The following is a 27,782-nucleotide window of genomic DNA, read 5'->3' on the forward strand; positions in this document are numbered from 1 at the left end:
AGCTAGGAGACGTTCACACATTTGCATTTAAACATCAAGCCCACTGAAGATGTCTTGTTCATTGTATCACTTTCGGTGTAATACACTAAGAACCACCTGAAGTATTTCTGAAGGAACATAACTTATGAAACAATCGCTATTGTTACATACAACCAAGCCCATTTTTTAGGCTAAAACATGAACAGTTTGATAAAAAAAAATACTTAACGACTTAGTGTCTTTATCTCGTTTTTGAACTGAGTATCTTTATCTCCTTTCTGAACTTAAAAATAATTAATTGCCCTTTATATTCCTAATAACCCCATAATCTGTAAATATAGAAATTCAAAGGCAAGAAGGGAGTAAGAGCTGATGAAGAGTCAGCAGAATGGAAGGAGAGGTGCCCTTTTCAACACATCCAAAAGTTACTCAACCAGTGTGACGTAATATATGTCACAGTAGCTATATAAATTAAAATGTTGCTTTTGAATGTTTCTGCTGGCAACCAACGTCCTGCATCTGGCCCGCTGGCCATCACAAATGCCATCCTGCTAGAAGAAAAGCTTAAGACACATCCATATATAGTTAAAATGCTTCTATAAAAGGAAAAGTAAAGATTACTGAGCATTCCTTTTAAAACACATGGGCAAAGCCTGGAAGAGCACAAAACATCCCTCTAGTTGTTGTCAAACTTCTGTCCGGGTTTATAGATGCCACAACTTGGCTGAAGCCAACAGGAGCATCAAAGGAAATTCAGATTTGGCTTCTTAATTATCCCTGAAAATTCTCCGCATTTGTCTGCAAGAGATCCCCAAGATAATAATGCATATAGTAGATACATGTTAGACCAAGGCTGAAGTCATTTAAGTAACACGAACTCATATACTTCATTCTGATTAGGAGCAATCCATTCAAAACAAAACCAAACCCCCCAACAACAACATCAACAAACCCCGACCTCAAGCAAACACACACCACAAAAAAACCCAACACCCAAACCCCACACAAACAGAAAAATGTATTTTTTCAAACAAAAATCAGTATTTTTTAAGTGTCTTTCCATCAAGTACAAAAATCTCTGAATTTGTGTCTGCCCAAACGTGAAACACAGGCAGCTGCTCTTCACAGAAATGATCTAAAGCATAGAGGTCGTTCCCCCTAAATGCAAATCATAGAGCAATAGGAGATGATGAGCAATATTATTTCCAACAGAATATCTTTAATAGAAATAGAAATACAAAACATTTATTATATTATTGTACAGGTCCTCCACATCTCCTCCTGGGAGCAATATTTCCAAAAGGAATTTGCATGGTGTATGTAGAATAACTATTTATATGTTGGGACTGAAAATGTTGAATTTACCTACAGGGCCTGACAATGAAAAAAAACATATTACAAACACTGTGATATTTAGCTGAGACAGAACAACCATTCCTCTTGTGTAGTCATATGCAATAAGTATGAAATATAACTTGATTGCATCTGTACATTTATAGATGATCTCTTACTTATTGCAAATACATTTCATGCAGGACAGCAGTTCTGTTTCCATTCATCCCCTTCAAAGGATGCACCTAATTTCTGTGACAGGAATTTCAAATATCATTCACAGCCAAATACTTCATTTGGATTTCTTGCAGTTAATGTTATGAAAAGGAATGTTTCTTTGCTCCAAGACAAGTGCCTCCAATTCAATGTGATGCATTAAAAAAATAAGGTGAGAATGCAAAGAGCTGACATAATGATGTGATAAAACCTTCAGGTTTTATGGAAAGAAGTATTTTTCAGTTTCCTCTTCTTAAACGAAAAACATATATGCACAGTGTGAAGAAACATATTACGCCTAAGTATGTAAAATATGTCAGCTTGAACATTTTACCGTTTAATGAAAAATATTTTTGGGGTGTATACTTTATATTATGTTTGCTGGAGGAAAATACAAATAGCTTATTTTCTCGGTATTCCAGTCCTATCCCATTACCATTTTTTCCTAGCTGTAAAAACCCCAGCATTGGGATATTTATACATTGTGAATTAAGAGGACTATTTTTGATTGGTTATCAAAATGTTGATGTCATTAGCACTGTTTATAACATGTTTTCATCCAAATGAAAACGTGAAGAGTAATAAAACACACATAGACCCCCAGTGGTCTCAGCGAGGCTTTGTGTTGGTCATGGGATTATTTGTGGTGTTGCTGGTAGGGATCATGGTCAGACAACAGGACAAACAGCTTTTTCCACTGATGTCAAAATAAATTTTACCATTGGATTCAATATGTAATATGTAGAGGCTGTAAGTAATTCTTTAGCTTTCATTTTATTGACTCTGGTACTCCCTGCGTTAGGAGTGTACTTAATCTTGGGTATGTGCAGATCTACGTGTAAATTGGGACTAAGAAGTGCCAATCTACGTGGGAATTTAATTTAACCCTTAGTTAACACCTGAAGAAAAGTTGTCAGCAGTACGTTTCTCATAAACGTGCTGCTTTAGCCTCCCCCAAAAGAGAAACAAATACCAGTTCGAGTTTCAGATTGGAACCTTGAGGCCCAGAAAGGATAGAATATAGCAATAACTCACTTTATTAGCTAATTACAGCTATCTGCAGGTTTCAATTAACATCAGAGTGCTGCTTTGTATCCCCTGTTCACATCCTGTATCTGCAAAGCTACCACGGTGTTCAGGGAACTGATCGCTGGCTATCAGTGATCTAAACTAAAAGGCAATCGGGTTCCCTGATTTACAGATTATTACAGCAATAGTCTTAAAAAACCCTCTAAATCATCTAATACCTGCTGAGTTTTGGAGTGTTGCAGCACATATAACATTTTGTTACACCACAAAATTACCGCACTAGTTGTAGAGAACTGCAAAACACTCATCATTAGAAATAAATACTATTGCTGCACTGCTTCTCCATTTCATTTCTCCTTTCTCTTGCACGGAAAACCAAAGATGACTCCAGGAACACGGCAAGTAGGTCCATTATTTCAGTTAATTCACTTTATCTTATACAAATAAACCTGCTGAATCAAAGAGCTCGCTTGTAAGTTGTCTTTGGTAAGACTCTAATCATTTAGGATAAAGATGACGATGATAACGATGATAAACCATGAAGCTGAATATGAAAACTTTTGATCTTCTCGCTCCTGGGCATGATGCATAAAGGTTCGCTCTGCAATGGCCTTTGGATTCTGCGGGATGGGAGCAATGAAATTCAGATCAGTCTGAACGTGCAGGTGGTGACCTGGGAAACAACTCTGAAGGATGGGAAATGGGAAGGTACAGGAGTACAGAGCAGACTCCTTCAGGTGTTCGAGATGAATACTTGGTCTCAGAACCTGACAATAACCAACGCTGTTGTGGAAACTGACACCCTAATGATACAGGACAATACGAGCAGAGAAAAGCGATTCAACCCAGACCTCAAAAGAGGATCTACTTTCGTTCTTAAATTTGCGGTATGGAGCTTCTCCTTTGGTGGACGACTAATCCTAACAGAGGACAGCCAGGCAGACTTTTCACTTCTCTTTATTTCCCTCAAGTGTTATCCTTCTGCTTTCTGCTAACTACTTTTTACAGCCTTTACTTTCCATTGCCGAAGACTGGTTGGGATCAGCTCGCTCATTTCCCTTGCTCATGTTTTGTAATCATATAACCCACACTCTAATTAGCCAGGAGATGTTAAGTTTGTACCAGGTTTCTGATTTAGGTTTAGAAATCAGGTGGTTTCTAATCGTGATGGGCAAGGAAGGATTTACTCAGGAATTGGGGCTCATCACCATGGCAATACCCAAATGCAGAGAGTCTGCTACTCTTAAACATGAGCAGAAACCTTGTTCTAGTGCCGCATCCCTGGGAAGGAAGCAGAAATAAAAACTCAAGGGCCAGGTGGCTGGAGAGATCAGAGCAGGAGCTAAAAAACCCCCCCCAAAGCGGGTAATTTCTCAGGGACACACTGAGATCCTTCTGCGGGAGCTGCCTGGCAACGCAGCGCTGAGGAAAGGCACGTTGTTTTCATCCGGAGCTGGTTTTGTGTCACCAAGCAATGGGTATAAACTGGAACACAGGAGGTTCCATTTGAATATGAGGGTGTCAGAGCCTGGCCCAGGCTGCCCAGGGGGGTTGTGGAGTCTCCTTCTGTGCAGACATTCCAACCCGCCTGGACACCTTCCTGTGTAACCTCATCTGGGTGTTCCTGCTCCATGGGGGGATTGCACTGGATGAGCTTTCCAGGGCCCTTCAACCCCTGACATTCTGTGAAACAAACTTCTCCTTTGAGTATGGCCAGGTGTACCTAATTATACCATTAAGGAGATTGACTGCGAGGCACCACCCCGTCCCGCTCTCCTTTGTGTGGGGACCCAGCCGGCTCTGCCAGCCGGTGCGAGCCCGGTGGGGCTCCGGCCTCTTCCCGCATGGCGAGGGACCCCCCCGGGGACCCCCCGGCCGCTGCCCGGGCGGCAGAGGCGGCCGTGGGAGGGCCGAGCCGCTCTCCCGCTCCTCCCGCCGCTCCCGCCCGCTGGCTCCGCCCGCACCACATGACTCCGCCGTCGGGAGAAACTTTTCCCGTCCCGCGGTGGGAAAATGGCGGCGTAAGGAGCGGGGGCTCGGGCACCCCCCTCAGCCCAGCGCCATGACCCGCTGGGTTCCCACCAAAAGGGAGGAAAAATACGGCGTAGGTGAGGACCCTCCCGCTCCCGCCTGTTGCGCTGCGGAACCCCTCTCCCCTTCCCCGGCTCCCCCGGAGCCGCTGTCCGGCCGAGCCCCGCTCCGTGCGGCCGCCCCGGGCCGCGCTCCCCCGGGCGGCAGCGCCCGCCGCTTCCGGAGCCCCCCGGGCCGCCCGGGGGCCGGGACGCCGCGCGGGGTCCCTCCGCTCCCCCCGGGCTCGCTCCCCGCCCCGGCCCCGCCGCTCCCCGCCCGGCGGGGATTTGCCGGGGGAAAGTTTAGAAGTTGGCTGGAAACGCCGGGGAACCTGCGCTTGAGTCATCCTCGCTAAAAACTTGCCCTTCCTCTCTCTCCTGTATGTTTTCCTTTGCTTCCCGAGTGCTACGTTTGTTTGAATAGTAGAGGGATTTGAGTTTGTTGTGTGTTTTTTTTTTTTTTTTTTTAATTTAATTTAATTTTACTGGTTTCTTTTTTGTTTCCCTTCCTAAACAGGATCCGCTTCCAGTGCTGGATCCTGGGTTTAAACTGCACAGGGGCGCTGGGAATCCCCCCAGCCCGGGGTGCTGCTCCATCATCCCACATCCCTCCTTGGGAGAGGAAGGTTTTGCCAAGGGAAAGGGCTCTTGGTTTTGCAGGGAGTGTGATTTTCATACAGATGAGGGGTTTTCCCCTGCGCGCCGCTGTCCGGGGATCCATTTCGTACTCGGCTTCTTCCGTCCCTCTCAAACAGAGGGGGATTGTTCTCTGCCGGGGGGTTAAAACATCTCCGCAGGAATTCAGCAGAACCCAGCTGTGGTGGTTTTGGGGAGCATTGTACAGAGATGGAGTGTCTTGATGTTGAAGATGGTTCATTTGGATCAAAAGCTTTTTTTTTTTTTAGGGGTTATGGGGGAGAAAAGTTCACGGGTGTGAGAGCGTTTGTCTTGGGGAAGGAAATAATAAATCTGACTTCAATTTGGACATAGGAAATTCAACGTCTACCACAGTTCCTAGACTGTGTTGGTTGTGAAGAGTGACTTTTCATATTTACCCACAACTTGGCCTTGTATAAACAACGTGAGCGGGCTGAAGGGAATTTCTGGGTATAAGTAGAGCCCGAGTGAAATTTTGGAATTAATTTTGAATGCTTTGTGTGCATTCCTAGAAAACAAGAGCATGGCTTGTAAATTACTGGCAAATCCTGGCTGGGCAGTTACACGGGTGAGAGCTGCGAGTAAATTTCAGCGCTGAAGAAATATACAAAAGTGCTACAGATGGCAGACGCTCATTTGGTTTTCCAAATACCTTCTTCGTATTGTGGGGTGCGTGGGGTGTTTTGGAGGGATTGGAAGGACTAAATCGTCATGTCATACACACCAGGGTTATAAACCAGGGGCACTCGCAAGCAAGTTCATTTTCTGCAGGAACTCATCTCTGTGATTGCCCAGACCTGGTTTTCCAGGAATTGATGTCTTGAAAGTGATTTTGCAAGGGCGAGAGAATAAGAAGCATGGAATAAACAGAGTATTTTGAAATATACTTTAAGTATGTTTGGATATGTAGTGTTGGAAATTGTATGTGTATTAAGAGAACTAGACTTAAAAGTATTTTAAGAAAAAAATAATCGTTTCACAGTTTCGCAAAGCACAAGATTATGTGCTCCATTGGTATTTTTTGTTTGTGTCCACTGCTCTGGAGAGAAGTTTGTTGTGGTTTTATGATGGTTTTGTGTGTTTTCTGTGATAGTTTCTTTTGTTTTTGCTGCCAAGAGGGAAGGGCCGCAGCAAAATTGGGGAATTTCTCTGCTGAACCGCAGGGGTGTGCGAGTTGGAAGTAGATGTGGTGTTAGAAGGAGATAAAATCGGGTTTAAAACTAATTGAACGTTGCGATTTACTCGCCTGTGTTATGCTGTTAGACACCGTTTTGGGAGGAATGGCTTTTTTTTGGTGTCACCTGGTTTCCTCCTGAGGAAGGGGAATATTCAGTTTGGTCGCACATGTTTTACGCATCTCCGTGTTGTTTGAAAAAGGTGCTTCTGTGACCTGTGAGACTTCTGGTGGTTTATTTTTTGCTGCTTGTGAAGCTTTCAGGGTGTGGAGAGTTGGTGTGGCAGTAACATAGTCCCAAAGAGAAAGGCTGAAGGCACTCTTAAGGTGAACACGCCAATAAATGAGTTATTAATTATAATTTTTCTTCCAAACTATTTGGCATGGCCAGTCCTGGAGACCAACAGTAGACCAGTATTGTCTAATAGTGGAACAGAAACATCTGCCTCTTCCCAAATAATTAAACTGTTGATTGGTGTTAATTGGATTGTCAGTTGAACTGCCATCTGAGTCAGACTTGTATGGAATAGCCGAAGTGTGTGCATTTTGCTACAGCAGAAATAACAGGAAGGTGTCTATTGTTGTGGGTTGTGTTACTTCTGTTGCAGTGGTGGGAGCTCAGAAATGTGTGTATGTGTACAGATGAGTGCGTATATAAATATAGAACGTTTGTGTATAAAATATACGCATGTGCATAGCAATACATATATATACATTTTCTTCCTCCTCTTATTAGTGTGTTCCTGTGCACAACTAAGCTTTCTTAACATCTCAAGTGCCAAAGACTTGCTGGGAAGCAGTTGGAATAAATCACTGCGACACACCTATACTGGGATTGCGGTAGGACACAAGTGTTTTAGGAGACGCTCCCGCTGCTCAGCCCGCTCCCCTGTGCCCAGGGGGGTTTGCAGATGCTGCTGGACGTCCAGCACTCGTACAAAATGAGCGTTTTGCCTTAAAACGAGGATGGCTGCGGCGGAGGGCGCGGGCATTATCTCAGCAGGCAGTGGTGAGCGTGACTCAGCTCCGCTTCCTGAGAGAGTTCAGGGCTCGGCGTGCGGGGAGCTTGGATGAGGAATGGGTGTGGGTATAATGGGATAATGCACTTAGTAGATTAATGTACGGGAACAATCCAAAACAGGAAGACGATCGGCTTAATTGGAGTGGCTTTCCTCGTGCTCCATCTCTCCGGTGGGGAGGACGTGGAGGTGGTGAGATGGCCGTGTGGTTGTATGACTTTCTCAGCAGGAACACCAGGGGCTTTCTGAGAAACCCAGGAGCTGCTTTTTGTCCGCTGTGAACCCTCGATGTCCCGAGTGGCCGTGGAGCGCGGCTGCTCGGTCTCGCATCTCCTGCTCTTGGTGTGATGCGAGAATTGTAACTTTCTGGTGCCAGTGCAGAGGAGATGGAATGAGCTGCTTTAGGGAGTGTGCAAGCCTGGTTTAACATAAAGTAGCTGTAGTAACTTGCAAGTCCTCTTGACTTCTACTGTCATTTGACCCTTTTCCTTTGGACTTAAAGCTGCGGTAAGAGGTAGAACTGGCGCTCCTATGGTTACTAGAAATATTCTATTTGAAATGACTTTGTGTTCAAAAGTATGCAGATATGGTGTAATTAAACCACTACTGTGATAGTTTAATCCTTTTATTTTTTCCTCTTTAATAAATGGGGAAATAGAAAAACAGTGCTCTGCCTGTCTGTGCATGGTCAGATGTATAAGGAGAGTTTCCTGTCCATGAGACTTCTGCTCTCAAGGATGAAAACTTTGCAATGAGGGTGGCCCAGGTTGGCCAGAGAGGTGGTGGATGAACCATCCCTGGAGACATCCCAGGCCAGGCTGGACGGGGCTCTGAGCAACCTGAGCTGGCTTGCGACAACCTCATCAATTCAAAACCTTGATTAAGACGGGTCTGGATATCTGTACAGGGAGCTGCGCTGTGTTACTGCTTCAGGACAGCACGTGTTGCCTGGGTAGGTGCTTCTTAATGCCATGTATTAGGTCAAAGATAATATATAGGTCGAGGACATTTTAAAAACAGTCTGTACTTCCAGACTGTAGATGTACAATTGTTGCAGTTCTGTGGCACTTCAGGCTCTTCTCTAAGTGGACAGGGTTCTGCGAGTACCGCAGATGGTATCTGTTGTTCCCAGTCCTTGGCCAGTATCGTGCGAGCTGCTCAGATACGCTCTGTACTGCGTGGGGTGTGTGTCTGCATGTGCGTTAATAAAAACCTAAACAAAACCAGCAAACAAAATTAACAACCTACAAACCCAGTTTTACTGTGAGCCGCGTAAGTTGGGAGTTCCTGTATTTTTGCTTCTTACTGGTGAGTTTTTGTTGTGTGTCACGACAGGGCGAATCGTAACTAGCTGATTTTAGATGCTTTGAATCAGGGTCGACTTTGGCCATGTTTGGATATTTTAGGGCCTCTCTGAGATGGGGATAGCTTTTCTGAAGGTGTGTATAGACGTATTTTCAAACCAAGTCTGCAGAAGTAGTTTTTTCTATTACTAGGGGAGGGTTATAGCAAGTTGGTGGACTGAGTGGTGGTATGAAGGTTGTGATATTTAAGTTTTGCAACTGGAAGGTTCTTGTAATGGCTCTCTGAAATGGAGGGAGAGGATTTTGGTATGAGCAGTGCCATTGAAAGCACAGAATCGCTATGGCCAAGCGCTGCTGCTTCGCTTCTGCTGCTGGAGGGAGGGCTGCCGTGGTTTAAGACAGGTTTAAGCTTCTGTGGAATCCCAGATTACCGTCCCCTGCTGCCATGAGTGGTGGTGACATGTGGAGACTCTTCTGAGAGAGTTGATGATCTTGTGCTTATGTATTTGTGCCTTAAAGCAGGGAAGGACAGGTTTTTAAGAATCGAACAAGTTGTATTTTAGTGATGCTGTGCTGTGGGGTTGGAGCCGTCTGGTGGGACGGGACGTTACCTTTGTGCCGTTACTGGTGGCAGGACTGTGCTCTGACACGTCCCAAACCGATGGAGAAAAAATGAAATGCCCATGGAACATGTGCTGATGTATTTATCAGTGTATGACCATTTTGAGAAAGCACATGCAATTTCAATCTCCTGTAGACAACGTGCCCTACTGCATGCCCACTTTAGAGTTTCCCTTGATATCTTACAATACCTTTTAATTCCCTGCTTGTTGAAGGGATGCAGGTCTGTGCTCCCTGTCCATGGCATCACATGAAGCAGAGCTGAAGGACTGATAGATGAAGCTTACTTCTCCTAAATTAATGACCTTAATTTGACTGTAGGCATGTGCTTGATTACGCTCAGTTTACTTGGCAGTTGCAAGTCTCTCTGTCAATAATCACTTGTTGCAAGCAGCAGATTGGAGAGGATTAAATATAGCGGATAAGTGGAGGCAAGGGTGTGCTCCTGGGGTTGGCTTTGTTCAGGTCAGGGACACCATTGCAGACTGGGATTCTTCTGAGAAATGTTTCCTCTACAGGTTTACCATTAATATATATGTCTTTTTTTCCTCGTGGAGCACATACTGACTTCCTATAGGCAGCTGGCTGCCTGTGGGTTCAATACAGAGCATTTATTTAGCTCTGCAGAGAAAGTTTATGGTCAGTTTAGGAATTTTTCCACTAGTGATTGGCATTCTTGTTCTTAGAAAATAAAAGGGGAATATTCACATGGTGAGGTTTTACATTTTACATCATACACAATGTTACTGCGTCCTAATTTGAGATTATTGGTTTGGTATTATCAGGAGGAGAACAATTTCTGAATTTCACATAGTGCCTTGGCGGGTTTTGTAGTTTTGCCCTTTGTGTCTCACTTGCCATAAATGCTCAATTTAGGCGCACTGATACGATCTTAATTTCGGACTATTTGCCATACTTGGCACAGCTTTCTTTGTATTATAAATACGTTTTCCTTTGTGCGTAGGCAAAGCTTTCAGGGAGGGGAAAGCAAACTGGATGCAACTTGAAGTCAAACCAATGTCTCCAGGAAGTGTTTCTGTCAGCTTGCAACTGCAGGCAGGAGCATTGCCATAAGTTTTCTTTGAAATATTTGTGTTTCTGGAGTTTGTCCAGTATTGGCTGTACAGCACATGCAGGATACGCTTCGTCAAATCCTTTAGTGGTCCTTCAGGACTGGAATCCAATACTTCTTGTTAAATACCTGTAGATGTGTCCCACTTTAGATAGAGAGCTGAAAGCTGACTTGTATTAATGAATCAAAGCTCAATTGAGGAACTAGTGCTAATCCAGTTTTAAAGTATTCACTCAATTAAAGATGTCATTCCTGCCTCTGTTCTATTTGTTGCAAGTTGGAAACTCTCACAAAACATTCCATGTTGGCTGATTTCTGTCTTTAGGAAACACATGGGCTGCTCTTCTTCATGGGTCTTGTTTGGCAGGGAGATGGAGCACCGAAAAATTAGCGCATTTATTTATTTATTTATAAATAAATAAATAAATGAATAAATGAATAAATAAATAAATAATCTTAAAACCATTTTAAATTGTGTTTCCTGGCCTGTGGTAGATCCCAAGGCTACTCTGGCAACAGTTGTTTTCTGAATAATGCTCTAATGAATTCCTTACTGACTTACTGTAATACTTCCTTCCTTCAGTGTGTGTGTGTGGGAATTGAAATCATGCCCTATCTAAACCAAAAGAATGTTCAAAAAGAGATAATTCTTGCAATTCTGAAACTTTATCTACAATTTCAGGCTGTAGTTGTGAAAACATTTATATATTTATAGTATTATTTATCTTCCCGTGTTTGTGTAATTTGTGCATTTAAGCTGATTTCTGATGTACAGACTTATAACACAAGAAGCAGCAGTTGCTGAATTTCAGTTTCATCAGCAAATATGAAATATCTCTGGAAATATTTTTCCACTCCATATAGCTTTGTAACTAAACTGAAATAATTACATTGAGAACTATTATGTGTAATCATGTATCCATATACATAACAAAACAAACAGATGGATGAATAACTGAAGTAACCATTGGCCATGATACTTGAATTTTTGGGATTTTTTTAATAGTATTTCATAGCACTGCTGCTTTATTTAGAGTACTGTTTATATTATTTTAGCATAAACCTTTTTAATAACATGTTTTCAGAGGTTTGTGGTGGCTGATTTTACCACAGGGTGTTGGAGTTGCAAAATGCCTTTCTACCCAGTAGAAAACACGAGCAATAAGCAATACAGGGCTTGCTGTGTAATTTATGAACACAAATGGGTGTAAAAGTGCGTAATTGGTATATAGGCTTGTAGGCACGTGGTTTCTTGTGGCACCCTGTTCTGTACATCTCTAGTGTTGCAGTAGCCGTGTCACTTCAGTGTTTTTGCTACACAAATCAATCAGTGTTGGGCTTGAAAACCTTGTCGAGCAGCTCCAAGCTGAGGTAAGTGCTGTAGTAAAGCAGGAGCCTGTGTGGAGGCATCATGGATGGCATTGTGGAGTATGGTCCTTCCTCGTGAAGGATTCAGAGAATGTCCTGAGCTGGAAGGGACCCACGAGGATCATGGAGTCCAACTCCTGTCCCTGCACAGGACACCCCACAGGTCACCCCGTGTGTCTGAGGACGTTGTCCAGTGTCTTCTTGAACACGGTCAGGTTGGGGCCGTGACACCTCCCTGGGAGCCTGTTCAGTGTCCAGCACCTCTGGGTGAAGAACCTTTTCCTCATGTCCAGTCTGAACCTCCCTGGCACATCTTCTGCCATTCCCTGGGTTCTGTCACTGTCACAGAGAGAAGAGCTCAGCCCTGTCCCTCCTGCTCCCCTGCTGAGGAAGCTGTTCCCGCCATGAGCTCTCCCTCAGTCTCCTGTTCTCCAGGTTGAACAACCCCAGTGACTTCAGCCGCTCTCATATGGCTTCCCCTCCAAACCCTTCACCAACTTCGTAGCCTTTTCTGGACACTCTCAGTAGCTTTATGTCTTTTTCATCCTGTGCTGCCCAGCCCAGCACACAGTGCCCGGGTGAGGCCGCACCAGAGCAGAGTGGGACAGTCCCCTCCTGAGGAGCTCGTGGCTTCACGTGGCGAGTTCCTCCCTGGTTCCCAGCCGAGCTCCATGGAGTTACAGCTCCTGGGCAGCTTTGGAAATGTGTGTCTGGGGGTGCAGGTGGGCACTTGGGGTTTGGGAGAGTACGTGGGCTTCAAGGTGCCCGAGAGCCTCTTTGAGCATCCAGATACTTTTCGTAAGTCCAGCATGAGGTGTTTGTGTTTGTCCTGCCTGCCATCTCCTTCTCTGAACAAAGCACGGAAGTACTGACATCACTCCATTTGAAGTTGAACGTAATAAAATAACGTATGTTTAGAGAATGGAGCTGAATAGCCGGTGGGTCCCAGGAGGTGGTAACTGGTGCTGAGCAAGGAGCCGATGACGCCCGACTGTACCCAGCCCTAATGCGCAAGGACCTTCAGCTGTGCTGTGTTAGTAGAGGAGCGTTTTCCTGCTTTCCATATGTGGAATAATAACATATAATAATCTTAATTATATAATACAAATATATTTTATATAGAATTAATATAATAGTATAAAATATAATAATGCCTGCCTGCCAGCTGATGCTTTAGCATTTAACATCTCAGCCACGCCAGCTGGTGCGCAGGAGAAAGTAGTGGCAGCTTTTAAAACATTGGTGCTTTTACCGAGGAGTTGCTTCTGCTTCAGTGTGGTGGAAGTATTTGTAGCGAAGGCTGCATATCAGAAATGAAATGAAAGCGACTGTTAATATAAAAAGTATTCCTGTAGTGGACCCTGAAACAGGAAATATCTCGACGCTGAGCCAGATGGAAGTAGCTGATGATATTTGAGTTTCCAAGTCTTGACACAGATGGCGAACAATTTAAAGGGACAGTTGCTTTAAGAAAACAATCTGCTGTGCATATGACTCCTGCGAACAAATGATGACCCTGAAATGGCAGCGGATTGTCAGGGCAGTGCCTTGGAATGTCCCATCAATACTGGCCTCTAAAGGAGAGGTTGCACTGCAGCTTTGACTAAGTAGAGATGTGGTTACACATGTCACTTGGGCCGGGAAAAAGCTGTAGATAACGGTCTGTGGGAACCTTTAAACTGTCTCTTGACTAAGTATAAGATTATTCTCCCAAAATATGAGCGTACAAATAAAAACAAAGATCAGGATGGCGAGAAGTGGAATTTTTACTTTTAATTATTACTGTTTTTATGTAATATAAAGAGCTAAAACAGGGTTTGTTCGTCAGCTCTTGTTTCACTTATGTGGTCCTGTATGTTTGTACACAAAAGCTTTTTACCTTCCTGGTCATTTTCCATTGTATGTTTTCAATCTGTTTTATGCTTCTTGATTTTTAATTAACCTTTATTCTTTCTCATATTTTATCCTTATGCACAGATGCCCACCAGTTTTCTGCAGGCGTCATTGTCTTGTTGTCCTTGTGGAATTCCTTCTGTCCTGCTTACCTGGCTGCCCGTTTCACCCCTCATGTTGATGGGAAGTGTTGGGTTTGTGCCCATCATGGCCGTCCCAATGCTTCATTGGCCGAGAATCTTAGGTGGAGTAGACTTGGGAGACTTTGGTCAGGTCTGTCCTGCACTTTTTTGGTGTTTCTTGTGATGCTGCTCGCTCACAGTTTGGCATGAAGAAAACAGCCTTTTTCCCATGGACTTCCCAGGCGATGGGCAGAAAAGTGACTCAGGATTGCTGCGAGAGTGGGACTTGCTCCCAAACACAGCAGCTCGTTTTTCACGTGAATTTAGTGACGTGTGACAAAGCACTGGAAGGGATTGAAGCAATGGGTGAAGATCCCTTTTCCAGCGTTGGCACTTATTGAGCTCCTCTGATGAGAAAACAGTTGCTCTTGCTCATTTTTTGTTCTTGCTCATATTTTTGTGGTGCAGAGGTATTTCTTAGACAGTAGTTTCCATAGTGTGTGACTCAAACGGGACAAAACAGCCACCCTAAACTTTTGATGGAGAGCCAAATATTCTTTTGGTATTTATTGTATTATGCTTTGTTTTTGTTTGTTGGTTTTGTTCTTGAGTGTTTGGCTGTAACTAAGATTATAAAAGGATTAGAGAAAGCATTAGATGTTTATCTCAGCAATAGGGACATCTGCAGCTTCATTAAATTGAATCACTTTAAGCGTTACTGTCCCGAAGAGTTCCAGGACTGCTGGTGCTCCTGGATAAGGGTGTTTTTTCAGTGCTGGCTAATACAGAATTGCCTTTAAAATACTGATCATGGGAACAGGACTTTGGACTCTTTAATCCGATCCGGTCTGTCTCCTGCTGAATCACGCTATGGGGACGTCGATGCAGGGACCACACGTGCAAGTCTTAATGTGATTATAACAAATCCTTCATTAAACCAGTGCCGCCTTGTAATTGTGCCTGCAGCATCGCTGGGGAGTTACTGGTTTAGTCAGTGTCTGCTGCCCACATAATGGGATGGGCATCCCTTTAGCAAGGTTTTATTCAGGAGAAAAAGAAACTTACTTGAGAAGCAATTGATTCTTTGAGGAATGCCCGAAGTAGCTCACTTTGAGCTCTGTGGGGTGGGAATTTTTATTCCTAAAAAAATAGCAAGCACTGGACTGGATATAGCCAGCTAAGCACATTTTAATAAAGACTTGAGGGAATTACGCAGTTACGGTACTGTTTGCAGTTTGAGAAGTTTTGTGTAGGTTCAGCTTGTGTTTGATTTTTCTAGTTGAATGTATTCGTGAAATGATTTATTAACAGATTTTTATCAATAACTTCTGCTGCGAAAGAGGCCTCTGTTTATTTACTGAACTGTGATAACTGAGTGATTTAGCTGGTTCGGATTTGTGCCTTGAATACAGAAAGTACCGTTTGGGCTTAATGCCGTGGTTACTGGTTTCTGCAGTTAGAGCGCACAGAGGTGAACGTGTTCTTGGCTGAACACTGCAACAAGTTCTAATACTCTTAGGACTTGAATATCTAAAATATAGGGATAACTGTCAGCGTTTACAGCCCGAGCGTGATACCATCTATAGAGCCGTGTGCTGATCTGAGAGCTGTTCTTACATCAAAGTATAAACTGTAAGATAAGGAGTTCATATATTATGTTTTTATAATAGTGCTGCTGTAACATTTAGGTGCGTGGTGTGGAAAGTGTAAAATATTTTTGCAGAGGTGGAATAGAAGAGTTGCATGCCAGCTCAAGTGTTGATGAGATGGGTAGGGTACTGATAGCATTGAAAAATGACTGAGTAAACTTGGTAAAAGGTAAAATACTGGTGAACATTAGTGAAGTCTTGGGCTGTACCATCATGTTTCCCTACTTACTGTATCTGGCTCCTTATCGAGAGGAGTAAGTGAGATTCCTACAGGAAAATGGCACAAATATTGTCCCCACTCGATTCAGCATCCCTCCATCCCCAGCCCGCAGGCTGCGGACTCGAGTCCTCAGCAGAATGGTCCAGCTGTCTCATAGGGTATTTTCACCCAGCTTAACCAGCACTGGTGTGTCTTGATTTATATATTAAAAACGTTTTGCTGGACATGGGGACTTGAATTGAGTGTACAATGCTCTAGCTATCACTATTTTTCTAAATAATTTTGGTTTAGAGGTAGAGGTCCTGGAAGTGATGGATGAATTGAACACTGCTGGGTTAGTGGTACCTTAACCACCCAATTAGAATGAATATATGTGATCGTCAGTAGCATGTTTAAAATACATTCTCTTCAGGTGGTTATACCTTGCAAGTAAGGTGTTACGGCCTTGAGCTGTTCTGAATAAACGAGGGTGATTTTTGAGGTCTGGAGAATGAAGGTTTGTAGTTCTAAGGGTCACCTTAGTAGGTTGATGGCTGCCCTGGCAATGGGGAAATTCTCCTCTGAATTTCCCACATTCGCTTGTGATAGATTATTGGGCTAGAGCAGCTTTAATTAGACTAGAAAAGGCTTTAGAACTATCAAATTAACTCCTGATAAAGTTAAATTTACATTCCTATTGTGCAAAAAGGTGTAGAGTTCATCTGTAAGCAGAGCTTTCAGGTGTCCCGCTACTCTGATTTTTCCCCGCTTCCCATACGTTTCTATATTTGATTTATAGAGTATAATGTGATGTTGGGTCTTTAAAGAGTAGTTATCCTTCTCCTTATTTCTTCTAGAATGAACGTAAGAGTCGGTGTGGGTTCAGCGAGTCCCCCTGAGGTGGGAATGGTGGAGCTGTGGGGTGGGAGCTGTCAGGACAGGACACCCCGTTGCTGATGGTCAGAGATGGACTCTCGGTGGCCCGGAGCGAGCCCGACAGTGACTCTTTGTTGAGAAGAGCAGCTGAGCCAACTCCAGCACCCTCTGAAAGCGGCACGAGGCATGTGATCCCTTACTGCTTTGGAGAGAAACAATTTTTCCCTGTTTTTTGCAAAATGCTGCTCTTATCTTTTAATGCATTCAGTGCTGTTTGAGTCATTTCCATGGTTACGTTTTCCCGTTAATTCTGGTAAAAGATACAACACGTATTTCCAATTTCTGTGGTGGGAAGGAGAAAGTGTTGGTGGATGAAACTGCGGTTCCTTAGCAGGTAATTCTTCTTCCTGACTGTTATTTCTAAGAAAGCAGAACAAGTTCCTCAGGGATTATTGGACTCTGGATCTGTGCTCATTCTCTGTAGTTCTTGCTGTTGGAGACAGCTTGAAGAACTGAGAGACAAATAAGGTGATGGCAAGTAAAAATAAATGGAGTAATGTTTGATGTGTAAAAAGCCTGAAACTCTTTCTTCTCCTTTCCCTACTCCATAAGTTTTCCTGAGAAAGCAATGAAGGAATTTTGATTTTTGTTTTGCCTTGTGGAAACGCTGGGGAGGAAAAACAGTAGGAGATGAAAACTTCTTCCCATCACCCCATTTTCCCCTTGCTTTAGGCTTTTTGCTCTGCATCACCAGCTCTATATTGCAGCGAATAGTGTCTTGCAGGGGCTGTTTTTTTGCTAAATATTCTCGCAGTAGCGTGATAGCAGTTTTATTGTGTTGAACTTGATTTTTATAGTCATTGAAATGCCCATTAAAATATAGCTGTGACATGAAGCTCACTGCTATAGAAAAGCTCAGTAAAAGACACCCTCCTTGCAAAATTATGTTTGGTGCAATAGAGACCTGCTGCAACAGCGAGGGAAAAGCTTGAAGAAGCAAGAGACTGATGTGTCGAGCATCTTCAGATGGAGCGAAGATGAGCGCGGTGTGGATTGTTGCTGTTAAAACCCTCATGCAGATGTAACTGGGCTTCGTTCTTGCTGGCTTTTGCACAAAAAAGATGTTTTCCTAAAGGTTCTGCTTCATTCCGTGAAGGATGAAGATGCTGAGGAGCTGTGTCCGTCATCCACAACCAGTAGTGCTGCTCCCAGCCTCTTGGGAAGCTGCGTGTCCTCTGTGAGCGCCAAGTTGCCAATTGGTGGTTGAGCATTGGTGCCCGTGCAGACTTGGACCGTGATTTGTGCTGGTTTAGCCCGGAGTGCTGGGTTGGGAAGGACTTAAGGGTTTGCCTGCATTGTGCACATGACCCTGACATAGTCCTTTGCATGAGTTGGTGTTAAGGTTGTGCTTGTTGCATTTGGGGGTGTTTGCACCTGCTTCTGTATTTGGCAGGGCAGTTTTGAACTGTGCTGCTCTTTTTGGGACCTTCATGGAATTGTGCAGAATCCCAGGATGTCAGGGGTTGGAAGGGACCTGGAAAGCTCATCCAGTGCAATCCCCCCATGGAGCAGGAACACCCAGATGAGGTTACACAGGAAGGTGTCCAGGCGGGTTGGAATGTCTGCAGAGAAGGAGACTCCACAACCCCCCTGGGCAGCCTGGGCCAGGCTCTGCCACCCTCACCATGAAGAAGTTTCTTCTCATATTTAAGTGGAACCTCCTGTGTTTCAGTTTGTACCCATTGCCCCTTGTCCTGTCACTGGTTGTCACTGAGAAGAGCCTGGCTCCATCCTCCTGACACTCACCCTTTATATATCTGTAAACATTAATGAGGTCACCCCTCAGTGTCCTCTTGTCCAGCTCCAGAGCCCCAGCTCCCTCAGCCTTTCCTCACACGGGAGATGCTCCACTCCCTGCAGCATCTTGGTGGCTGCGCTGGACTCTCTCCAGCAGTTCCCTGTCCTGCTGGGACTGAGGGGCCACAACTGGACACAAGATTCCAGGTGTGGTCTCCCCAGGGCAGAGCAGAGGGGCAGGAGAACCTCTCTGACCTACTGACCACCCCCTTCTAACCCACCCCAGGTACCATTGGCCTTCCTGGCCACAAGGGCCCAGTGCAAGGCTGTGGTCCGCGTCAGTTGAAGCTGATGCCGTCACCTTCCCTTGGCCGTGTGCTGCTGCCTCGTTGCTTTGCCACTGCTGGTCTTCCGTGGTTGCTCCAAGCTCTTCACGGAGCTATTGCAGAAAAAGCGCTGAGGTTTTGAGCAAGCCGAGCTGCTGGCCGAGCGCTGGGGAGGACGGTGGTGCTGGGTCAGGGACGTGCAGCTGGAGGCACGTCAGGAACGGGTGTGGAGCTGCAGCCTGGCCAGCTTTGGCCACTTGTCATCTCCTGGGGAACCTCCGTCTGACAATACGGGGCCTGGCGGTGACTCATGACCAGCTCAAACACATTGACCCTCTGCCAGCACTGACCTTAAGCTGAACTAGTTCCTCCTCCCCTCCAGCATTTAACCCTTCCTTTTCATGCCCAGCAGATACCCTGATGCGTTCTACGCATAGCAATATTGAAGTTTTTGCATATTTTGCAAAGATTTTGGCTTTCGAATTCCAGTTAGTTAAAAGTACAGAAGTGCTTTCTTCAGCTGTGCGGTGGTAAGCATCGTGCGTGCTCAAATGCTTTTTGTTCTTTGAGGATGTTGCTCAAATGCTTTTTGTTCTCCGAGGATGTTGCCCGTGGGCCCATCGCAGCAAGAGCCAAGTTATCACTTCTTAGTGTCCCCCGGTGAAATGTGAGAAACTCAAGGGAACATCAAAACTCACTCGCTTTGTGATTCTGCGTTGCCAGAAGACAGATGCCAAGGCATCTGCCTCTAGATAACGTTCTGTTTGTGGCAATCAGCATCTTGCTTTTTCTGCAGAAGCTGGTGTTAAAAGCTGGGGGTGGTGTGATTGCTTCTTGCCTACAATGGGTTTCAGTTAATGGACTTTTTAATATTAAAAATTGATTTGAATGTTCTTGATTGTGCTTCTTGTTAGCTGTGCATTATGGCACATCATTAATGCTGTTATAGTCAATAATGACGTGTTTTTTTAAACACCAGTTTTAGCTTTATACTGTTAACTTAGTGGTGAGCTACTCTGAATATAGATTAAGTAGCAAGGAAGAGGGAGGAAGCTGTTAAGAGAGTTGGCATCTTAACTTCATTAACTCCCTAAAAATAGAGTGTCTGGCTTAAAAGGGGGAGGAGGAAAACAAGAACCTGAATATGGTTCTTGGAAATCTTGGATAGGTCCAGAACATGTATTTATTTCTCTTTTTTTTCCCAATTAGTGCAGAAGGGACAAGTGTGTATCTTGTTCAGTCCTCCGTGAGCTCTGCCTGCAGGGTTCAGCAGCGGGGTGGTTACGCTTCTGGAAGGCAACGTGACACAAGTTTGGGGATTGCTCTGCACTTAGGTAGTTTCCTCAGCTTATTAATTCATGTTGGGTACCGCTAAGACACCAGATGCCTTGCAAAACATATCGCTCCCCTGTGTTGCCATCTGTTGTAAAACCTGACGTGTCTCGTTATGTTTATAGAGGCTTGGGTGGCCCTTCGCTCTTGCTGCACCTGTGCTGGGGTTCTCCTCGAAATGCAGAATTCATTCCTGGGTATGTTTCCCAGTTCTGAGCGCTTCATGTCCTCGTTTTGGAAGAGGCAGGGCAGGCTGTCATTGCAGGGCTTTCAGAGCCCAGCTGCAGGATTCTCCCACCCTGAACAGATGTCCCGTGTGGTTTGTGGGGTCTCGCCTGGGAAAACAGGTTCCAGAGGAACCAGTTTGTGTTTCAGGAGTTTGCTGCTCAGGTGGAGGAGGGAGGAAGGGAATGGTCTCCCTTCTGGAAGGGAAGATGAGAATCAATCCTTACTGTCTTCTTAAACTTGCTGGATTTAGTCTCATCCTGCTGGAGGGAGACCCACAATGAAAGTCGTGGATTTAATCAGTAAGATGTGGCACGTTAGCGGGGAGGAGGAACCATGAGCTGTGTTTTCTTTGTAAGTTTGGTGGTAACTGTTCAAGTCCAGGAGTTTCTTCAGGCTTCTGTTTTCTTTAGGAAATGCATCTTTTGTGAATGTTTGGTGATGGCACAACTTATTGAGAAAGAACCAAGCTTGGTGAGAGCAGGAATGACAAAACACAAGGTGGCTTCAATAAGGCACGAAGACTCGGTTAATACCTCCATGCAATAAAAATCTAACAAATCTGAGGTGCAGCTCCTGACTCGCACGCTGCTTTTTTTATTTCTTCCTCAGCCTCAGCTGTAAAAACTGGAAACTTGTCTGGGTAAGTAACAGAGGACTAAGGAGTCTCCCTAGTACTGAAAGCACCCTCTTTCCTTGTACAGAAAATAGGAGGAAAACCTTCAGGTTTCTTTTATTTTTAATAGTATAAAATTTGCAAGAGAACATTGCTTTCACCTCTGTGGTTTGTCTGTTTTTATGGAAAAAGCACGATTATGATTTTGGGATTATTTTTTTTTAAAGGCAGTGTAAAACAAAGCTGATGGTGTTAAGTGCAGTTTGCTTTCTGTTAGGAGTGTGGAACCATTAATACAGCCTTTCATGCAAAGTAATTCCAGAGAATATTGCTCTAACATTTTTATAGTATCTTATGATATGTCAGCTGTTGTACAGACAGAGAAAAGCTTTTTCAGTGTGTATTGATGTTACCTTTGTTTGCGTTTTCCTTTTTTTCCCCTTTGTGACCTCTAATTCTTCTAGTGTTGCATTCCTCATTTCTCTAATGCATGCAGATTAATGAGCGCAGTTCAGGAGAGGTGTTTGTTCTGTATTCTTGAGCAGTAAATGGGTTTTTAGTGCAATTACTGTAATGCCCTATTCACAGATTCCTTTCCTTAGCAACTCCTAGAGTTGAAAAAAAATTGCTCTTTCTGTGCCCACGCTAATCCTTTGCTTTTGGCACTTCAGTGTTTTCGTGTAGATGTGGCTTTTGGTTGCACTGGGAGAAGGGAGCAGGGAGAACCTTCACCCGGAGGGTCCCTCGGCTGAAATCACAACCGATGAGGAGAAACACCTTTGGTGGTGTTGAAACCTTCTGTCTGGTGGCATTGAAACCTTCTGTCCTGCGGTGTGGCAATGAGAGGTGGCTTCAGGATGGCTGGTTGTTCTGCTTGTTATGTTCTCGGAACTGAAACCCAAAGTTCACTGACGACATTTGTTTGGATGCTCATCAGCATTCATGACAGTTGACTCCACCTCGGCTAATTAACAGCCATACTAAATCCAAATGTTGGAGTAATTAATTAATCATCCAAATCCAGATGTTCTTTATACATCAGCAGCATGTCCCTTAAAATTACTGGGTGCTTTTCCAATCATGAACAGCTTGGGTTTCCCTCAGCTTTTATAAGCAGGTTCGATATAAGACTGTGCCTGAAATGGTCTGTTCAGAAGCTGGTGCAAGTGTACACGTAAGGTCACGGAAATGTGGTTTATATGTGCGATTTTGTAAATGTAATAGCTCCCTACATCTCTAGATCAAATCAGTAATAGTGCTGCTTGGAACTGGAAAATAATATTTCTTTGTGCACAACTTTGAGAACATGTTGTGGTCATTCCCTTCTGCAGGCGAACCTTAGAAGTAGCAGATGTTGGCCAGATGTTGGTGTCTGGGAGGTTCATAGCTTGTGCCAGGGGCCTCAGGGAGCATCTTACCCCCTTAACCTTCTTGAGGATCTTCTGCAGGTGACTCTCTTGCTCATTTAAGGCTGATGAAGCTGGCACTTACGTATGGTGTGGACTGTAGCCCTGGCTCAGGGAGTTGGCAGCGGTTTGCAGGAGCCTGAGCTCGCTGCTCTGTTCCTCCTGCGGAAAACGGTGGGTTTGTAGCTCACAACACAGCATCCTTCCAGAGCTCCAGTGACTCTGGTATCTCTGCTTCATGGTCTCTTGAGTTGCCTCTATCATAAATGTGTCCCTTAAGGAGGAAATGATTGTTAATGACATTCTTCTAAATGATAAGGGATGAGAGTATTTCGTTGCAACAGAGAAGCTCAGCTGGGCCTCTTCAGTAGATGAGTATTATCTGGAGTTCTGTGTCCAGGTTGGACTCTCCAGGGCAAGGAATTACTGGAGGGAGTCCAGCAGTGGGCTGTGAAGATGCTGAGGGGTCTGGAGCATCTTAATTATGAGCAGAGACAGAGAGCTGGGGCTGTTCAGAGAAGAAAAGCTGAGAGGGATCTTATCAATGCTGATCAACATCTCCAGGATGGGTGTCAGAGAATGGACCAGACTCTGTTCAGTGGTGCCCAATGACAGGGTGAGGGGCAACGGGCACAGACTGAAACACAGGAGGTTCCATCTGAATATGGGGAGAAACTTCTTTCCTGTGAGGTGGCAGAGCCTGGCCCAGGCTGCCCAGAGAGGCTGTGGAGTCTCCTTCTCTGAGACATTCAAACCGCCTGGACCGACCTGTGTGATCTGCTCTGTGACCCTGCGTGAGCAGGGGGGTTGGACTGGATGATCTCCAGAGGTCCCTTCAACCCCAACCAGTCTGTGGTTAGAGAGAAAAAACCCCTAATCTGTGCGTGGATGAAGAGCCATGGGGATGCTGTGTTGGTGTTAACCATGAGGTTAACTGCTGCTGGCTAGATCTTGGTCATAAATGCTTGAGTAACCGTATTCCTTTCTCACTTTTGCATTGTAGCAAAGGTTTGTCTAAGTTTGGAGTCCACGTAACTCCATTGCCAAATCAGTGGGCTGTGGTTCTGAGCTCAAGCATGACAGGGAGGCTGATGTTACCTGATGGAAATATTCCTAATGCTTCACTTAGCTTGGAGCTCTCCAAGCTGAAAACCTCTCATGCTGAGAACTTGATTTTCCAAATGAAGCAAAACTTGATTTCGGTTAAAAAAAAAAATTAAAAAATTGGAAGTTATACTTCAGGCTTTTAAATATTTTAAACGGTGACTCAGAATACAGTTGATCAGACAAAATATAAGCATACCAGTTTCATGCTTGATTCCTCCAAATTTTGTCTTTTCCTTTAATGAAAGCCTTGTTGTTTGCTCCAGTCAAACATTTTGTCTGTCATAACTTCTTTTGATGTCACTCTGCATTAAAAAGTACCCTGGGAGGGAGCTGTGTTGTAGCTTACGTAGGAGTGTGCAGTGTAGTTCAAAGCTTATTTTGTAATCACAGGGGTGAAATGCACTTTCTAGTTGTTTTGGTTGATTCATGGTCTATCAAGCCAAAAATGTGATGATTTTTGTTTTGTTTTCTTTTGTTTGTATCCATGTTTTTCACACACATATATATATATTTAGAGAGAAATCTTCCCTCCATGGCCATTGCTCCTCACTCATTTCAGGTTGATGGGAGCTGTTGTGGGCAGTAATTACCACTTGATGGCTGTTTATCATCTTCAGTCGAAATAATTGGTCATTACAGCGAAGCTACTGTTATATGACCCTCCTTGTTACGACAGACGCCACTTAGCGCTCTTGGATATAAATTTTAACATCTTGTATTCATAGCTGCCTTTGATCCTTCCTTTTATTCTTAGCCAAAGTGTGGATTGAGTACAGGCCTGTTATTAATCTGTCCTAATGGGGACTTTTCCTGAGTGGGATGTCTGGTACAAAGCAGTAGATACCCAAAGGATGGAGTTTGGTGTGGAACTCCAGCCACACACGTTTGGAGGAGTTTGTATTGACGGCATGACTTTGTCTGCTCTGGCATGTGCAAAAACTGAACTGAAAATATTTCTGATGAGTGCTGTCGAGCAGACTGTCTCGTGTATTCACCATTGCCAACATCCCTCTGCTCAGAGCGGTTTGAAATGTTAATTTTTGTTAATGTATTTTTCACAGAAGCCACTTCTGCAGGACAGCAGTTATGGCTTTGAAATAATCCCTACCAGATACCTAGAGGGGAGAGTTTACCTTTCTCTAGTATTTAAAAAGTTAACAAAAGAATTAGAACAGGAATAGCTAGCTTGGCTTGTTTTGATATCAATAGAACTATATTACTTTCTAAAGCCTTCATTTAAATGCTGTTATTACTGGTCTCTGTGATGCACTTGACCTTCATTCCTTTTACTCTGAAGTGTCCTCTCTACTTATAATCTTACACTGTATACTATATTTTCTCATTCAAATTGCTCTTTTGTATAATTTTTTTTTCCTTTTTGCACTCAGATATATTGATTTACTACTTTAAAGTCTGTAGTCTGTCAAGCAAGAGGAGTTACCACAGAGGAAAGGACCAAGGCAGCCAGTGATGTATTTGTCATTCTTAGCATTGTAAACTGGAATTTGATAAGTTTTGGGTACAACAAATAGTAACTCCTGGAGGTTGGAATTGAAGTCGTGGCACCGTGCCCCATCCTCGTGGTGGGATTAGAGCTTCTCATGGGCCCGCTTGGATGTTTCCTGCTTGTGCGCTTGGGGATAAACCGATTATCAGATTTGAGGTCCAGAAAGTATTTTTCTCCATTTACCAGGTTTTATAGATGTAATTTATGTTGTTGCTCTCCTGTGTAATACCGGCTCTAGTCTGCTGGTTAGGACTGCTTGGGATAGGAGAAGATTGGGCAGGTAAGCGAGGTCCTGGGTGTGATATCTCATTGTTTTATAACTGTGTAACCTCATCTGGGTGTTCCTGCTCCAGCAGGGGGATTGGACTTGATGAGCTTTCGAGGTCCTTTCCAATCCCTGACATTCTGGGATTCTGTGGCGTTTGGCATTTTGCTGTAGGTTTTAAGTTTGAGGTTGAGATTTCCTGCAAGAAGGGGAGTTAGGTGTAACTTATCCAGGTCTTTCTCTTCTGGTAATAATATCTGAGAGTCACACTGGGACATTTCTGAGCAGGGCTGTACCTCATCTGTGACCCTGGAGCTATTTTAATTAATGTAGGAAGAATCATCGAGTAGAATCCCAGGTGGGAAAGGACCACAGGGATCATCCGGTCCAACCTTTCTTGGCACAAGCCCGGTCTAGACAAGGTGGCCCAGCACCCTGTCCTGCTGAATATAAAAGTGTCCAGTGTTGTTTATAAATATACTATGCATGCAATAAATTAATGAAGTGACTGAGAAATCGTTCTTGAATATTCATCGTGGTGATTTGACTCTTCTGAAGACACTGTGTAGGTTTGCTGTGTGTTGGGCTCACAGTGGAAGACAGTTCAGTTCACTACAGAACTGCATAAAATTGACAGAAATTGAGTGTATTGATATGAAGAAGCAAAGCATTATAGATGGAGTGAGGGACTTAGAAAGTGGGCTTGTGGCTTTTGGAGATTTGTTACAAGGGGAAATATTGATGGATTGAAGGACTTGGATGAAATTTTGTGGCTTCTTTTTGTCAAAAATCTTTACAAAGATGTTGGAATGGCAACAGTGAGTAATAAAAACAATTATATGGAGAAAAGCAAAGCCTGGAAGTTCTGTTGTCTTGCATGTGCTAATACCAGTGTTTCCTCTGTCCAGCTCTCTACAACTACGATGCGAGGGGCCCGGATGAACTTTCCTTACAAATAGGCGACACCGTGCACATATTAGAGACGTATGAAGGTAAGCTGGCAAAAGTTGCATTTGAAAACGTTGTTTTTGCAGTTGCATTATTTTTCTGTTTGTGACTTTATCTTCTCATGTTATGAGGTGATGAATTACTTTCTTGCTAAAGGACAAAACACATTATTTGTAATGAGCACAGAACTAACTAATGCTGGATGTGAATGAAGATGCATGAGGTCGATACCCGGTGAATAACCATTTCCTTTTCTATGGAAGATGGATGTTCGCACAGCTTTATTTGTATGGATCGATTGTAGCATCTACCCTGCGTTAGAGAAATGATAGATGCTTTTTGGGTGATGCAAAAGAGCCTGCTGCTAAAAGAGATTTAATCTGAATTTGAAAGTCACCTGGGTCCTAAATTATTTATGTTTCACTTATGAGGTGTGTACATGTGTTCCAGTGCTGTGGACTGATTCCAGGCTTTTCAGAGGCGTTGCTTGTTTAGATACGGATCTGTAGAAACATTACGTGTACCGAAATCTTTCCTCCTTGATCCATGTAAAAGGGAACTTGAATGTGGAGTTTGATAATCAACAGAATGTGAAAATTGTCATAACTCTTCGCAGCTCCTGCTTGATCGAGTACTGAGCCAAGTAAAATACAGCTGTTTCATTAAATCCTTGACTTGAAATCTTATGGTGTGCTGCAGTTTGGAAAGGTATAAGTAACATATAACTAAACTGTGCTTGTTTAAAATATTGTAACACTTTTTGTCTTGTGGAAATGTGATTTCCTTTAATATATTGATTTGTTCGTTTCACTAGACATCGGTCTTTTGATACATCTGTGTGATAAACTTATTTTGGATATTGACTTAATAGGATTTTTTTATTGTTATATTCACTGAAACAAACAATGCAATTTCAACAAAAGTAACAAGCTCTACTCATCACTGTACAAATGAATTTTTTCATTGTTCGTAGGCTGGCATTTTGTTAACAGAGTTCACCTTTTGGCTGCAATGCCAAGTCTGACTCTAAGCCAAGTAATCTTTCTGTTATCTGATGTTATATGCTTTAATGAAAATCTAACAATGCAAAAATTTTAAATGGAAGCGGGATAATTTAAATATTGTGCAGCTTTGTACTTTTATGTATAAATAGATTTATTTAATGAATGCAGGAGAAACTCTGGATCCTGAGTCGGGTATGGAAAACCACGTCAAGTGATGACTGCTGCCAACTAAGTGGGGCAGCGGGGATGATTCACTTTTCCTCTGGACTTGAATAATAAAGACCTGCGCACTCTCATGGTGGTTGGGCTTCAAATGCAAGGGATGAACTCACGTTAAAAGAAATGCAAATAAATTAACGCTCTTCCAAACATTTTATATAATGGTTACTCATTACGTACCTGCTGCGGTGGGAAATTAGATGTCGTAATTCTTCTCTCTGTTGTCGGCAGAGCTGCCGTTATGAGGTAATTATTTGAGCTTTTTGATCTCTAAGTTCCTCTACATAAAATTAGTGTAGGTTGTGCCCCAGGTGGGGTTTGTACCATACGTGCCAAGGTCCAGGTGAGTGCCTGGGGACCTCCCGCCATCGCTGCTCCCGGGCCAGGACCGCGCTGGGCCGTGCCACAGAAAACACCCAAATAATACAAGAAATAGGGCAGAAAAGTAGTT

General features: G+C 43.8%; 1 protein-coding gene across 1 annotated transcript in view; it reads left to right on the forward strand.

Annotated features, from left to right (window-relative positions):
- The first annotated feature begins 4,535 nt into the window (after positions 1 to 4,535).
- DOCK1 (dedicator of cytokinesis 1) overlaps positions 4,536 to 27,782 on the forward strand; it is a 273,982-nt gene continuing 250,735 nt past the window's right edge. Inside the window, exons 1-2 of the mRNA XM_082054440.1 lie at positions 4,536 to 4,664; positions 26,069 to 26,152. Of these exons, the coding sequence (XP_081910566.1) occupies positions 4,619 to 4,664; positions 26,069 to 26,152 (130 nt within the window). The 5' untranslated portion in view covers positions 4,536 to 4,618. The remainder of the gene's footprint in view (positions 4,665 to 26,068; positions 26,153 to 27,782) is intronic.

This window comes from Streptopelia decaocto, assembly GCF_964273445.1.
Source record: "Streptopelia decaocto genome assembly, chromosome: 5".
NCBI classification, from domain to species: Eukaryota; Metazoa; Chordata; class Aves; order Columbiformes; family Columbidae; genus Streptopelia; species Streptopelia decaocto.